General features: G+C 34.0%; 1 protein-coding gene across 9 annotated transcripts in view; it reads left to right on the top strand.

Annotated features, from left to right (window-relative positions):
* The window catches only part of COL11A1 (collagen type XI alpha 1 chain), a 215,493-nt gene extending 207,702 nt beyond the window's left edge, over positions 1-7,791 (top strand). For all 9 annotated transcript variants that reach the window (XM_023258940.2, XM_023258942.2, XM_023258945.2 and 6 more), the window contains 4 exons: positions 1,002-1,114; positions 2,516-2,584; positions 4,623-4,856; positions 6,088-7,791. In XM_023258940.2, the coding sequence (XP_023114708.1) occupies positions 1,002-1,114; positions 2,516-2,584; positions 4,623-4,856; positions 6,088-6,234 (563 nt within the window). In that variant the 3' untranslated portion in view covers positions 6,235-7,791. The remainder of the gene's footprint in view (positions 1-1,001; positions 1,115-2,515; positions 2,585-4,622; positions 4,857-6,087) is intronic.
* The last annotated feature ends 8,556 nt before the right edge of the window (positions 7,792-16,347 follow it).

The raw sequence follows: 16,347 nt of genomic DNA, 5'->3' as shown, positions 1-16,347 counted from the left end.
ATGAATAAATTAGAGGTAAACTGGACATGGTTTCCATAGTATACTGAATTTACTGAACAGACGTATCTTAGTAATTAAGCTATTATTATGTTATCTGAAGGAAATTTAATGACAATATTAACCGAACAAATCAAGAGAAAAAATGCTTACCACAGAATTCAAAATTATAGGGGCACCTGGGTGACTCAGTCAGTTAAGCGTCTGACTTCAGCTCAGGTCATGATCTCGCAGTTCATGAGTTTGAGCCCTATGTCAGGCTCTGTGCTGACAGCTCAGATCCTGGAACCTGCTTTGGATTCTGTGTTTATTATTTTTGAGATAGAGAGAAACAGAGAGACAGAGTGCAAGCAGGGGAGAAGCATAAAGAGGCAGACAGAATCTGAAGCAGGCTCTGAGCTGTCAGCACAGAGCCCAATGAGGGGCTCAAATCCAAGAACCATGAGATCATGACCTAAGCCGAAGTCAGACGCTCAACTGACTGAACCACCTAGGCACCCCCAAAAAATTTTTTTAAAGTAATGCAAGAAATGATTCTTAAGGCTAAGTAGATTCCACCATCTCCACTGTTACAAATGAATAAACCAAGGAAAAATATAATGATTATTATACTCAGATTACTTAAGTAGTAAATAATACATATAGGATTTAGGGTTAAGTTTCTCTGATTCCAAATGCATGTAATTTATGATGGTGGATAATTAAATGTTAATATTTGAGGAGGTGACATTTAAGCTGAAACCTAAAAGTAACAGGAAGGCTAGAAATAACAGAGTGTTCCAGGCGAAGTACATGGGCAAAGCTTTGATGCAGACAAGACAAAGGGTCACTCTTTAACTATCTGAACTCCTATCCCAATTTGCCCAAAAACATAAAAGGGATTCTTGTAGGAAAAGATCCATCAATATTAATTTTTCTTTATTCTTCTAATAAAATGTGTGTACCATGCAATCAATTTTTTACTTAAATGTATTTTAACATGACATATTTTTTCCTACTTCTAGGTGAATACTGGATTGATCCCAACCAAGGTTGCTCAGGAGATTCCTTCAAAGTTTACTGTAATTTCACGTCTGGTGGCGAGACTTGCATTTATCCAGACAAAAAATCCGAGGGAGTAAGTACCAGTCTGTTTTGGTGGTGATTGTTGACAGTTCCTGCCATGTTTTTGCAATATTGAACTAAACAGGAAAATTATACTGTCATATTTTCATTTATCTGCTTTTCTTACAGGGTAATTAGAGCATTTCATTTGCATAAACATGAATAAGACACCAAAGTGATGCACAGAGTTAACAAATACTTCTCTCCTTTATTTTTTTACCCAGATGTATTCTTTATGCACCTGCTTGTGCTCTAAAATTCTATGGTTTTCCATGACACAGCACAGCTGATGCTTAAATTTTAGTGCATGTATAGTACTCTTCATTCCAATGACACGACAGAACTCACAGCTGTATATGATGTTCAGAATACACAATTTATAATCGTTTACATAAGAATATTGTCTACATTTGCGTACTTTTTAAATGTTTTGTCTCTTCAAACAGATTTCTTGATTTTCACCTAGCAGTATCAATATATTTGAGCTAAAGGCAAATTACTAATATAGGGAAAGGTTTTTCACTAGCATAATTGTATTCTTCAAACAATTTCTGGTGGTAAATGTTGCCTTTATTTGTATTCTTTTAATAAATCACATTCTTAGTAAATGGTGTGGGCATAGAGGCACAGAACCTCTTTAGGGCAAGACAAGTAGCTTTAAGTGTGGCTAATCTCTTTAGGAGGGAAGTTAAGTTCTCCAGTAAAGGTTGGGTAGTAGGAGCAGGAGACAAAGCAACTTCTGTTTCCCATCCAAACTTGGCAGCAAAGCATAATAAAAGTTCCTGTAGCTGCCAAAGAAATAAGGGAACGTGGAAATGCCTCTCTTTACACTGATAACTCAAATTCCCTGTAGTGAAGCCTTATATACTGTTACATTTTGCTGATCTTGCAAAGCAAAACAATAAATGCAGATCTATAAAGGGTTCTAAACATTCTTCCCAGCAGGAGATGATTACGCTTGCTTCCTGCAATGACTTTTCCATGCCACCCTTAGTTACTGGCTGAATACTTTCAGGATGCTTCCCTTGGCTATGAAATACTGATGGGATCTATCTTGATGACTGATTTCGACTGGTATTGTGAGGGGTTCCTTTACAGGGGGTTGCTTCTGAGTTCCACCTTTGTCCCCTACAGCCCTTAGTATGCCATCAGCAGGTTGTTCTCCACCCCCCCCCCTCCTTCTTCTTTTTGAGCAATTAAAGAAAACAGGAAGAAAATGACTCAATCTTCACTAAGTGGGAAGTCACGGGATATATCTCAAATTTTGCTGTTTATCTCATTTTCTGTAATTCAGGATAGACCATTTTAAAACTTCTTTGGCATCTGAGTCTTACAGAAAATTACTGATGTATACATAAACAATACTGTTCATAATTTTTACCTACTTTCTAATTTTTCTGTTCCTTTGCAACAGGTAAGAATATCATCGTGGCCAAAGGAGAAACCGGGAAGCTGGTTTAGTGAATTTAAGAGAGGAAAACTGGTATGTTATTACCTCAACATGAAATGGTTTATCTTAAACTTCATAAATGAAGCTCAAATTATATATCTTAGACCCTGACTGTGAAGGTCTGAGTTATACTATTTAGGATTCCATGTGTTCTCTGGTTTGCTCCTTCTATATCTCTTAGACCACAGTTGTATTTTAGAGAATTTTTCTAAATGTTTTCTATCAAAATACATGGAAATATGCTAAATTCAATAAATATGATCAGATAGAGTATGCATTTCATTAAGTACCTGATAGACATCATAAAAATGAATTATGTTAGAAATATCAGGTATAGAGAATGTAATATGTGTTTAGTGTCTCAGACTCTATATCTTTTTTTCTGTTTGAAACCTAATTTATTTTTTATTCTCTATTTCAGTAAAAACTTTTGGAAGGCGAAATGTTTTTTTTTTTCTGATCGTTACATTTAGAAATAAAGTTCACTATTAATAATTTTTACAGGTATTTTAAGATTAGATGCCAAAACTAAATTTATATTATAAAAGCTGTTTACAAATACAGGTGTATTCAAAATAGTAATAAATGTATTTAAGTGAAAGTTTTTCACTTATCCAACTGTTTAATGTTCTTTAAGAAGCTATTATTTTCTATTGATGACTATTTTATTTCTATTTACTATTTACTATTTTATTCATCTTATGCAAAACCTACACGTTAATTGACAACTTTAGTGAAGTTTTCCACTTGACATAATTCTTCAGTTTAGTCTTCACGTTACATATTAAATATCCATGTGACATTCTTACCTGTGTAGAATTTAAAAATACATAACACAGAACTGTGTGTGTGGTGTTATTTTTTGTTGTTTTGGTTTGTTTACCTTACTGTTCATTTCCCAAGTTTTTTTTTTTTTTCTTCCTTCAACTGAACAAGTCTTCTCATTATCTGAGCTGTTAATCAGTAAGGATTAAGTAAATTCAACAAAAGAAGCAAGCCATACATAATTACCTTTACATTAATCCATAGCCTAGGTAAATTTCCTACTCAATTTTTTAAAAAATATCTATGTTCAGCTGACGCCAGTCTTTCAATTTTACCCAATAAAACCATTTATGAATTTAATAAAGGATTTTAATAATTTGTAGTTAAAACTACTTTCCTGCCCTAAATGTAAAATAAGTATTTACTGACTCACCATATATTCTTTTGCGTTATCTTGGGCATTATGCTTGGTGCTGGTGACACAGTGATGAATAAGTACATTGCCTAAAAACGAACAAACAGGCAGATCTGTGCTGGAAATAGAAGACCAAACATCTTAGAAAACTATGGCATCAAAAAATGCAGAAACATGTTTAAAACTTTGGGTCTAGTGGCTATACTATGAAATTTTTAAAGGAGTAGGTGAAATAAAAACACAAAAATAGGTAACTTTCCATTGCACCGAGATTCCTCAGTTCTAATTGTTTCACTATTTTGCAATTCTATAATTTAAAAATATACACAGGGGCGACTGGGTGTCAGTTAAGCCTCTGACTCTTGATCTCACCTCAGGTCATGATCTCACAGGTTCATGCTTGGAGCCCTGCTTCAGGTTCTGTACTGACAGTGCAGAGCCCGCTTAGGATTCTCTCTCTCCCTCTCTCTCTGGCCCTCTCCCGCTCATGCATGTGCACTCTCCATCTTTCTCAAATAAATAAACTTTAAAAAAATAAAACAAATAAATAAAAAGATACACAAACATAATGAAAGATCTTTTGGAAACAAAAGCTTTTCTTTTGGAAATTTTTAATGTTAGGAAAATGAAGCATTGAAATAAAGTGAATATTTTTCAAAGATAAGTAGTGCTCATAGTAACTCAGGTGGGAGTACAATAGTGATTTCATAAAATCCTGTCCCTGGGTCTTATGACCCTCCTTGCCCACTTTCATTCCCTAAGTGAAAATGGGACAGTTGATTCGTCCACATGCTTCTGGGATCACAGTTCACTGTCGACAGTGATTTTATTCTTTTATAACATAAAAAAGTAAAAGAACCTATGTCTGTCTTTTTATTCTTTTATTCCCAGCTTTCCTATTTAGATGTTGAAGGAAATTCCATTAATATGGTGCAAATGACATTCCTGAAACTGCTGACTGCCTCTGCTCGGCAAAATTTCACCTACACCTGTCATCAGTCAGCAGCCTGGTATGATGTGTCATCAGGAAGTTATGACAAAGCACTACGGTTCTTGGGATCCAATGATGAGGAGATGTCCTATGACAACAACCCTTTCATCAAAGCACTATATGATGGCTGTGCGGTGAGTATAATCACTTGCCTTCTTTCACAGGGTGAGAGGCTGTGTGCAACCATCTCAGCTTGGCCCTAAGTCAGGAATCTCTCATGAAATGGATGTCTGTTGTTTTTAAGATCTGATGCTTAACACTGGCATATTGAAATATGATATATTAGAAGCCACTAATATTCACATACATACACACAAACTCTGAAACTTACATATAGGCACATATTTAAAAGCCATAACAGAAGGTAATCTTAGATCATATGCTATTTGTATGGAATTATTCCTGATATTTGAATACTATTATATCTAGTCATTCTTGAAATAAAAATAATAAAAAACTCTATTTCATTTGCTTCCTTCATCCATGATTCTAAAATGACAAAGGAATCAGCATTATACCATTTACACCATAGCTAATACTTACCCCTGTATTTTGTCCATAAGGGCTTGTCTGTTGGCTCTGTGTTATACCAGGTTAGGCAGTTACTATCATTTTTGTGATTTCTATCCTCTGGAACCATCCTTTTCACACAATGGGAGTTCCATTTAAGAAAATGATACAGAAAGCACACTAAAAAAACTTGGTTTAGCTGATGACTAAAGAGAGGTCACGATTATAAATAAATAGGTCCATGCCTTCAACAAAGTGAATATGGTACCCACAGATTAAAGAAAAGAAAGCATATTAAAAGTAGCAAGTGTTTGGATTTCCCAATAGTAGTGTACTGATAATCATTCATAAAATTAATATGTAGCAGCAGAAATGCTTTGACTTTTGACCTTATGTACTATAATTTCTATAATGTATTTAAATTTTTCTTTAGAAACCTTGACACATATTTATGGACACACACACACACATGTATATATATGCATATATTGTATGATTATAATGGTAAGAATATATTCTTACGTAGGAGTCTAACCCAATACTAACATCAGTTTTCATATTAAACTGTATTTATCAATTCAGTAAGATTCTCTTCATCTATGCAGTGTATCCAAATACTATAGTTGAGTGGTAACAGCTAAATATTAAATGCAGCTGTCAACGTTCAAAATTTAAAACTACACATGACATCAGTGATTACAAGAGTTAATTACAACATAGATAATGGCAAATCTGCTTCTTACTCTCTTCTTTCTTACCCTCCTGTCTCCATTCAGAGGCTAAGGAAAAAAAAAAGCACATATGTTAAAAGCATGAAATGATTGTATAAATTTTTCTTTCTGCTTAATTTTACAGTCCAGAAAAGGCTATGAAAAAACTGTGATTGAAATCAATACACCGAAAATTGATCAAGTACCTATCGTTGATGTAATGATCAATGACTTTGGTGATCAGAATCAGAAATTTGGATTTGAAGTTGGTCCTGTTTGTTTTCTTGGCTAAGATTAGGACAAAGAACATCTGAAATCAACAGAAAAAATATCTTGGTGCCACCAAGCCATTTTATGCCACATGCAAGTTTTGAATAAGGATGGTATAGAAAACAACTTGCTGCGTATATACGTACCGATTAGAAATCCCGATGCCCTTGTGGGGGCAGAATCACACGACAAAAGCTTCGAAAATCATAAAATATAAGATAGTGTGGCTGAGATGGAAACAGGCCTTATTCTTGATTCCCAATTTTCATCTCTCCCTTTCCTATTTGGATTTCTTTGGTGCTGTAGGAAAAAAAAAAACAGAACAATATATATTCATAAAAGATATGGTGCTCATTCCCATCCATCAAGGATGTGCTAAAAGTATGTTTAATAAATTGTAATTATTTTATGTACAGTTCTATACTGTTATCTATGTGTCCATTTCCAAAACTTGCACGTGTCTCTGAATTCCATCTGACTCTAATTTTATGACAATTGCAGAACTATCATGGCAATAAATATATGTATTATGAAAAAATAAAGTTGAAATTTCTGATGACTCTAAGTCCCTTTCGTTGATTAAAAATAAAATGCCTTTGTATATATTGATGTTGAAGAGTTCAATTATTTGATGTCGCCAACAAATTTCTCATAGGGGCAAAAACCTAGAAGATTCTTGGAAGCACACTTGGATCAACTCTTCTCTACTGACAGTAACTTTGCTGAATTTCAGCCAAAAATACCATTGCATTTTAATGCTTTATTCAGTGCTACACCTCAACCTTTTTCTTTTCAGAGTCCAGAATTTCACAGGATACTTGTATATATGGAAAATAAGCAAGTTTATATTTTTGGACAGGAAAATATGTATAAGAAGCTATTTTAACAAAGCAATGCCTCCATTAAACAATCAGATGTACAATTTTTTTTACAACCTTATCTCATTGTTTCAGCGTGCTTCAATCATGCAGATTACTATTAAAAGATGGAAACTAAGCAATTATTTATGAATTTGTTCATTGTTACAATTTCTAATCAGTCAACTTCTTGAATTTGATTCCAAGCTGCATATTATAGTCTTCAAATATTATTTTCCTGCACCTATCCAACAATTACTATTCCTTTTCTTTCAAAATAATATACAATATTTGACCTGCCTAATTCCTAAATAACATATGGGTGGATTGTTACTAACAGTGCTTGTTTTAAAAGTCATACTTATTAAAACAATCAAAACCTTTTTTTTTCCCCCACTAAGGTATTTTCTTCCAGGTAGCTAGCTTGATATAGCAATAAAATTTAAAAATTACAAATTGAACTTTGTATCTATTTTAAGTAATATATGTAAGACTTGAAAATAAATGTTTTATTTCTTATATGAAGTGTTAAATTAATTGATACCAGATTTCACTGGAACATTTTCAACTGATAATTTATCACAAAAGAGCATACCTGTAATATTGAAATTAAAACGTGAACACTTGTCATTCAGAAATTCTTTTATTTTTGAAATCAAGTTTGTAAATGTCCTTTAAAGAAGGGAGATATGAATCGTATAAATAAACTCAAGTCTTGTCTACCTGGATTAGTCACTCTCTTTCTTAAATAGGTTCCAAATTACTCTCTCTTGCAGAAAAGGTTTTGATTCTGTTTCTTGACCATACAGATTAGAATAGTTTTACACTTCTGGAAACAAATATTAACCTTCAGAGATCAAATGTTTAAAATTCTCCACATGTCAAAAATAAAAACACCCCATAGTAATACTCTGTTTACAAAATTAAGGTAGGTTATACTTAAAATTTCAGAAAGATATTTTTCATAATTAAACATTTTGCAAAGTCTCAAACATATGTTCATAATGTCAGCACTACAAATATTTCCAGATCTTTTGTTTGAAATACAGCCTCTAAATTATACACAAAGTGTATAATATGTAATATGTAATGATGTTTATCAAGAGAAACTCCATACATCAGGCAATTTAATGAATATATGGCAATAGGAGAGAATATTTTGCATATTGACATGCATTGGGGAAGCTGCATTATTTGTCCATTTAAATTAAACAGGCTCAAATTTCGCACTCAGTAGAATTAATAAATAAATAACTGAATCCCCTATCCTCTTCTATGCCTTGACATCTGGATATGGCCTTCCACATAGCGTTGGGGTTTTTTCTCTCCTTTATAGTTGATTTAATCTGAACAAAAAGAAATTCAGTGGAAGGGAAAAAGCATATAATATGACATTCTACTCTTGGCCCAAGTATGGATAAACTATGGAGAATAATATTCATCTTGGATGGAACCTGGCATGAGTGGATGCACATGAAATTTGGCATTACTCTTTAAAAATAAATACAAAATAACAAATACAAAAAAACATTACGGAAGTTACTATTTTGAATGAAAAAAGTATTGCAACAATTTATTAACTTAAAAAATGGACCCATACCAAAAGTATCACAAAATCCACATGGAAAAAAAAACAATGTTTTCATTAATTACTTTTGTAATACTTTTATTCTATGTCTTTATGTTTTGGCTTCAATCTCTGAATGCCTCTTCATATGAGAATTTTATAATTTAATTTCCGATAGAAAGAATGTATCTCTAACTTAAAAAATGACTTTTATTATCAATAGCTTAGAGCTATTTCTTTCCATTTCACATCTTGTTACTGGTAAGTATTTAATTTTTTTTAGGTTTTTTATTAATTTTTTTTTAATGTTTATTTTTGAGACAGAGAGAGAGTGGGGGAGGGGCAGAGAGAGTGAGTGAGAGACACAGAATCGGAAGCAGGCTCCAGGATCTCAGCTGTCAGCACAAAGCCCGATGCAGGGCTCAAACTCACAAACTGCAAGCTCATGACCCGAGCCAAAGTTAGATGCTCACCTGACTGAGCCACCTAGGGTGCCCCTAGGTTTTTTTTTTTTTTTTAATTTAAGAAAATCTCTATACATTTATTTCATATGTGCACTACAAATCTGTGAGAATTTTCCACAAGCTAGCTTCTGATTCTGCACATTTTATACCTTGTTTTCTCTCCACTACCAATAGATTTCTGGCGCTGGGCACCATAAGATACATGCATGCCATGATACAAACTCTGTCCTCACACTTTTTGTTACAACACAGTAGGTGATAGGATTATTCCAGAAAGCCATTCCTATACCAGGATTACTGGCATTAACTATACATGAATATGAACTGAAAGCTGTATAATTATACCCCAACCATGTATACTTATTCAATAAACTCTAAATAAATGAATCTCTAATTGAATTTCCTCCTTCCTGGCTTCTTCCTTACCACCCAACACAAGAAAAAAATGCCAAAGAGAAATTGGAGTGGAAAGACAATATTCCTAAGAGATCATAGTTAAAGAATACTACTTGCGCAAATCATACCAATTATAAGACCATGAGAACATATTTCTAGCTGATCTCTCAAGGGCTTAGATGGGGTCCATGAAAGAGAAAGATCCAGAAGCACAGTCCTCTGTATGCTGAGCAACTGTGAAATAAGTGAATTAATTAAGGGCCTAGCACACCATCAGCTAAATGGATTGTTGCTACTGCTCTAGATTTCCTACAGTTACTATCACCACCCTAGCGTAAGTTCCTTTCTAAAACATAACCATTAGCATATGCACTTACACTGCAGAACTTTCATAAAGCTTTAATTTAAAAAATGTAAAAAAAAACATTATACAAATTGCATGATCACAGAGGCCCAGATTGCCAAGTAGGATGCCATGAAATCCAAGCTTTTTACAAATGAGTCACAAAGGAAACAAAACAGGAGAAGCAGCATAAGCCTTGTAAAGACCCAGGAAGTGCACATTCATCAGACACAGCTTCTCAAATCCTCTTTTACCACTATATGTTTTGCTCTCCAGAAGGATGAGTTTAGTAGGCTTTAGAGTCTCTCAAATTTTACCCACTTCTAATCTCATATTGGTATAATGGTCATATAACTAATAATTCTTCGTGTAGCTGCCGCCCAGAGATCCAGAGATGGCAGGATTATTTACAATTGAAAACCTTGCAGAAGTATATCCTGCTAGAAGATTCCGGGTTCAGTAATTGGCACATAGCAACTCTTCCAGATTCCTCATTTATTTTCTCTCTAGTAAATCCATGGTCTATATTTATAAGGAGATTGGTCAGTACCAAAACAGAGGTAGAAAAGAGCTACAGAACCACTGTTAACTCTTTCTTTCTAAAGATATAAGCTGAGATAACTTCAGAAATGTTTTATGTTACAAAACCAGGACTTATTTTATAATTATCCGATGATGGCATTTCTACCTATAATACTATTTACAGGAAGTTACACAAATATACTGAATACATTCCCATTTTTAAATTACCTATATATGTCTACAAAGAAATAAAGAAGTAGGCTTTTTTCCATAATGGAAACATTTGGAAGATAAAAACCCTATGTCCTAGTAGCAGATCTTATTCTAGTGACAACCAAGGGCACAAAGTAAGCTAAAGAGTCTACTACCTTAGTTTGCCATCACTTAGGGTCTCTGGTATAAAATGTTATTTTTTGGCTCACTGAGGGAAACACACAAAGAAATTTTCCCCTGAAGTGGCATACACTTCTATGTTCAACACTGGAATGGCCAGACTGAATTAAATAAAATGAACAAGTCCCCTAAGAAAGAGACAGATTTGCAGGTCCCCACATCAACATGGTAGAAAGGTCTGTGTAACCAATTCTTTGAAAATATGAGTTTTGGCATCTTATCCATTTCAGGAAAATGAAATTACTGAGTAACAGTTATCATAGCTAATATTCTGTAAGGTAAAATGTATTTTAAAAATCTTGGATAAAGAAATTGTGGTTTATCTACACAATGGAATACTACTTGGCAATGAGAAAGAATGAAATATGGTCTTTTGTAGCAATGTGGATGGAACTGGAGAGTGTTATGCCAAGTGAAATAAGTCATACAGAGGAAGACAGATACGATACGTTTTTACTCTTATGTGGATCCTGAGAAACTTAGCAGAAGACCATGGGGGAGGGGAAGAAAAAAAAAAAAGCTGGAGAGGGAGGGAGCCAAAACATAAGAGACTCTTAAAAAGTGAGAATAAACTGAGGGTTGATGGGCAGTGGGAGGGAGGGGAGGATGGGTGATGGGCACTGAGGAGGGCACCTGTTGGGATGAGTACTGGGTGATGTATGGAAACTAATTTGACAATTTCATGCTAATAAAAAAAAATCTTGAATTGTATTTTTATGTGAATAAAATTTATTAGCTATATAGAAAGAAGTACACATGTTAGATAAATTATTACCTAGTTATTTCCACATAGCTATAGAGATTTTTCCATCACTACTGAGAAAAATGAGTGGAAAAAGAAACCACTGATAACAACAACAAAAACCCTAAAGGTATTAAGTATTTAACTAAAAGTAGAAAATCAATATGACTAGGTAAGTTAATATTTTATTTTATATTTTTGGTGAAATAGTTGAAAGTCTCATCAGATCTTTTTTTCCCTCTGTGCAGGGTACTTCCCAACTTCCCAGACCCTGCCATCCATCACTCCTGGCCTTTCAATCCCCACTGCAGGAAGAGAGTGGGAGAGGGAAGGAGGAATATGACAAGGTAGGAGGGAGATAGCTAAGTACGGGTAATGGGGTAAATTTTTTAAGTAGGTATTTTCTAAAGATACAGTCAAGTGGTTTTGAACCATGGAATACTGATACCAGAAATCTTGATAATCATCTAATTATTAATTGATCAATGAGCAAGTATATGATTTAGCACCATGATGAGGCTAGGTTTCTACCATCAACTTTACAAAATAATTATGTCATAATGGGTCTACACTGTATCCTCATTTACAGTTTAATAAAAGAAATAAAACACCACATCTAAAATAACAGTGTATTATCAAGGTTCTGACTCTACAGATGTGTGGAGAACTGAAGGAATAATAAATGTTAATTTGTAAGTGTGCTTCATGAGAAAGACGGTAGGTCTACAAAATGTGGAGTCCAGATGGGTGTGGGTGAGTGAGAGAAGGAAGACCACTTCATGGAGAGAATTCCAGAGGCACATGTGAGTGTGAAACATGAAGAGACAAGGAGTCTGATAAAATCCCAGTGGAATGGTACAATGCCAAGTCCTATATTTAGGGTAGGGTTATAAAGACTTGAAATTCATACAAAAGAGTCTGGATATAATGCAGTAGATAATAAAGAATGAATGCTGGTTGTTGAGTAAGGTAAAGTCATAATAAAAGTCATATTTCGGATCATTCTATGCTGGATGGATCTAGAAGTTGAGTCAGACAATAGGAACAAGTGCCACAAGGCAGTTCCTCAAATTTAAGTGGGCAATAATACAGATTTAGATTACAGTAAAAATACTTGCATGACTTAAAAGGAAGGGACAAGTATAAAACAATTTGAAAGAAGAAATTACTATAGTTTACCATTTAAAGATATTCTAGAGCCATTCACTGGATACATCTAAACTATATTTGGCTAGCCTTTAAGAACATATATTATAAAATCAGAAAAAAGAAAAGTTATATTTATAAAATCTGAAGAGCTGATGGATCCCAGTGAAATAAATGATATCTGGCCCAACCCTATCAATTGGCTTTGTATCTCCTCTCGTATCTCATATACTATTGCAGAGTACATATGAAAATAACTTGTGATTGCTTCAACAATATGTGCTTACAACACTACAAGTACCCATCTCCTATATAAATAACAGTTCATGTACATTATCAACTACAGAACACATACATTTATAGAGATATCAACTGCTAAAACTTATTATATAGCTGTGTCTTCTGATGTTGAAATTTTCATAAGTAAAAATTGGGGCATAAGGAATAACCAAATACATGGGAAGTCTGGGAAATAATTATATATAATTTATATGAAAAAATATCATCTAGCTGTAAAAAGATTAGGGCATTGTAGGCACTCAATATATATTTAAATATGTAAATACACGAAGGAAGAAATCATATCTATATGCTCTCTGTTGCCTGCATTTCGAGGTGGAACTTTTTACAGGTGGATTATAAACACTGCTTCCACTTTCTTATCCACCATTTACTCTTCAGTCCAGCACAGCTGAACTCATCCTCTGCGTCATATTGAAACTTTTCATACCATAAAGAATGGACTATTCATCAAATCCAATGTGTATTTTCACAGAAATGACAGCTTTTTGTCAAAACTGGCTCCCTTTCCTGTGCTCCTAATCTCAGTTAATGACATCTCTGTTCACATAGTCACCTGGGCCAAAAACATTCAGAGTCATCATGAATTGCTTGCTGTTCTGCTGGTCAGTGATCTATTTCTGTTAATTCTCCTTCCTAAATATCATTCACACCTGTGGATCACTTTCATCTTCGTTACCACTGCCTAAGTTTGGGTAGTGATTTTTTTCACCACAAAATTTAGTAGCTTGCTATATAGCTTCCTATTTCCAGCCATCATTATCCCCAAAATCTAACTTCTGTACTGAGAAAAAAAAAAAAAAAACTTCTTTATGAGAAGTACAAATGCAGATTACTCTCATTTACAAAATTCCTCAGTGGCTTTCCATCAAATGCAGCATTGTCTTTCTCTTTTGTTTTACTACACATGAAAAATACATTTACAACCTCTCTCTTCTCTCTCTCTCTTTCTTTTATCCACAAGCACCTCACATAAAACTGAAATAACATCTTGCATACTCATATTGATCCACCCTGATTTGTAATATTCCATTTTATGGTATTATATTTCATCTCAGAAAATATCAGTTGTATCCAATAAGCTGATAAATTATTTACTCTTGAAAATACTGGTCAAGACTATAAAGGTCAAACACCTTAAATTGTTGAGCAAGACCATCTGGGATGCTTCCCTATTTTTTTTTACACTCATCTTTGGATAAGTTTACATTAAAGAGCCACATTCTGCAAGACCTGAGCACAGGGAGACCAAGATGGCCGAGCTCTGGCCATAGTGGTTCACTTTGTTCTCACATGTCTAGGTACACTGTGACTTGATATTACCATATAAGTTAAATGTCATGATCCTGTTACATGTATCAAGATTTTGCCTAAAGGCATGTTCACTGCAATACTGTATCCAGTACCATTGGAAAGATGGAAAAAATCTAAATGAATACAGTTAGGGAATTGATTTTTTAAAAAGGTAATAGTACATTTGTAGATTGAATGATAAGGTTATTTAATTCAGCGTTAGAAGATTTAATGACACAAGATGTTCCTAATTTATTTCTAAATTAAAATTTGAAAAGTCTAGAAAGCATCAAATGAGATAGATGATCTTTCCTATGTTGGAGATAAATGTAGCTTCTGTTCTGTGTTTCTTCTTTTTAATCATCATATATTGGGGAAAATCTGCACAGATACTCTGGTTCTGTCTTCAACAAAAGGCATGGCAATTAGTAATTTCCACATAAAATTGTCATTCGTAACAAAAAGGAAAGATGAATTATGAAATAAACACCATACGTTAAAAACGGAAGATCTTCAAGCTAATTCCAGTGACTTCATTCAACTAGGGCACATGGAGGCAGCCTCAGTGCTGGATTCATATTGTACACTGGCATCTGTTACTAAGGATTTTAAGGCTTCTCAGCAAGAATCCTTCACAGTGATGCACATGTGTATGCGTCATTTGCATTATCATCTGAAGCACTAGGATTCCTGAGGTCTCCACGTTGTTGTCATTGAGCAACGCTTAGGTGGAAAAAAGGAAAGCTGATGTACAGATGTAGATTTTCAAAGAATCCCAGGAACTAAAGAACCAAAGGGAGACATTTCCACTTTATCTTTTCCTCTCCACTCACTAATTTTTACCTAAACTTAATGTCTTGTCTCTTAATGAATGCTTTGTCTGAGAGGAGTTCTTTATGAGCAAAATATAATTTTCTAAGGAAATTCAGGGAAGGAAAGGTTACATTGCCTACATTAATATAGACCTATAAAAAATAAAGTTAAATAATCATCTGATGAGAAGTTTTTGAATAAACGAACATTGTCATTCATCTATCCTTGATATATATTCATGACCATAAAAGTATCAAATATTCAAAATTTTATCTTCACTTATTACTACCATGAACCATTAAAAACAAGTAATTCATGTCTTCATTGTTGTTATATATAGGGGTTTGCTTCCTATGCTTGTTTTAAAAGATTTCTTCCTCTTAGAATCTCACATCCTTTGAAACAAAGATGTAGATTAGAAGACAAGCATAAAGAAGCATTATGACTTTGGCAGCTGGGCAGCAAACTGTTTAATCTTGCTTTATCTTTGACATGCTCTGGAACTGGAGCATGTGGAAATCTTACTAAGGGAAAGACCTCAATTTTCTCATGCAGTCTCTTAGCTCTTACCATAACCAAAAGCCAAACTGCTCTCCCAAGATGCAGGATATCTTTGGTGTTTATATTTTAAACCAATCATTCCCAACAGACTTTCTTTTTGTGAAACGTTAAACAGTGGCCATATATTTCATAGAATGTGTCTTAATTTCCCATTCTTAGAACCCCAAAATGACTCGGTGTATTTTGACAAGCTGATAAAAGAAATAGCTTAAGGCAAGTTCTCCTTTGAGTCCTAGAAAATCACTTTAGAACTATTTTTAAAGGGAATGGCAAAAGTTTATCTAAGTATTTGGCAGAAAGTCAAATAAAATTCCTTAATTCTTCCCTCTCATTTTTTTAATTCACAAAGTTTGCCATTTTTCTCCTCAAAATGTTTTTCATGACACCCTTACTATATTAGTATCCTAGTCTAAGCTCCTTCTTAGATCAATTTCCAACTTTTACTCTTTATTCTAATTGCCTGCCTCTACTTTCTATATACTCACACAAATAAGCTAATCCATACTACAATTGCTGCCAGGTTCATCTTTCTTTAATTACTCAAATGTCTCAGTTTGAATTTTCTACTACAATAATACTGTCTAACAATTGCATAACTTAATGGTTTAATTATTAAGTTTTTTTAACGTTTATTTATTATTTTTGAGAGAGAGAGACAGAGCGTGAGTGGGGGCGGGGCAGAGAAAGAGGGAGACACAGAATCCAAAGCAGGCTCCAGGCTCTGAGCTGTCAGCACAG

This window comes from Felis catus, chromosome C1 (assembly GCF_018350175.1).
Source record: "Felis catus isolate Fca126 chromosome C1, F.catus_Fca126_mat1.0, whole genome shotgun sequence".
In the NCBI taxonomy this organism is placed as follows: domain Eukaryota; kingdom Metazoa; phylum Chordata; class Mammalia; order Carnivora; family Felidae; genus Felis; species Felis catus.
This window is presented reverse-complemented; position numbering and strand designations above follow the sequence as displayed.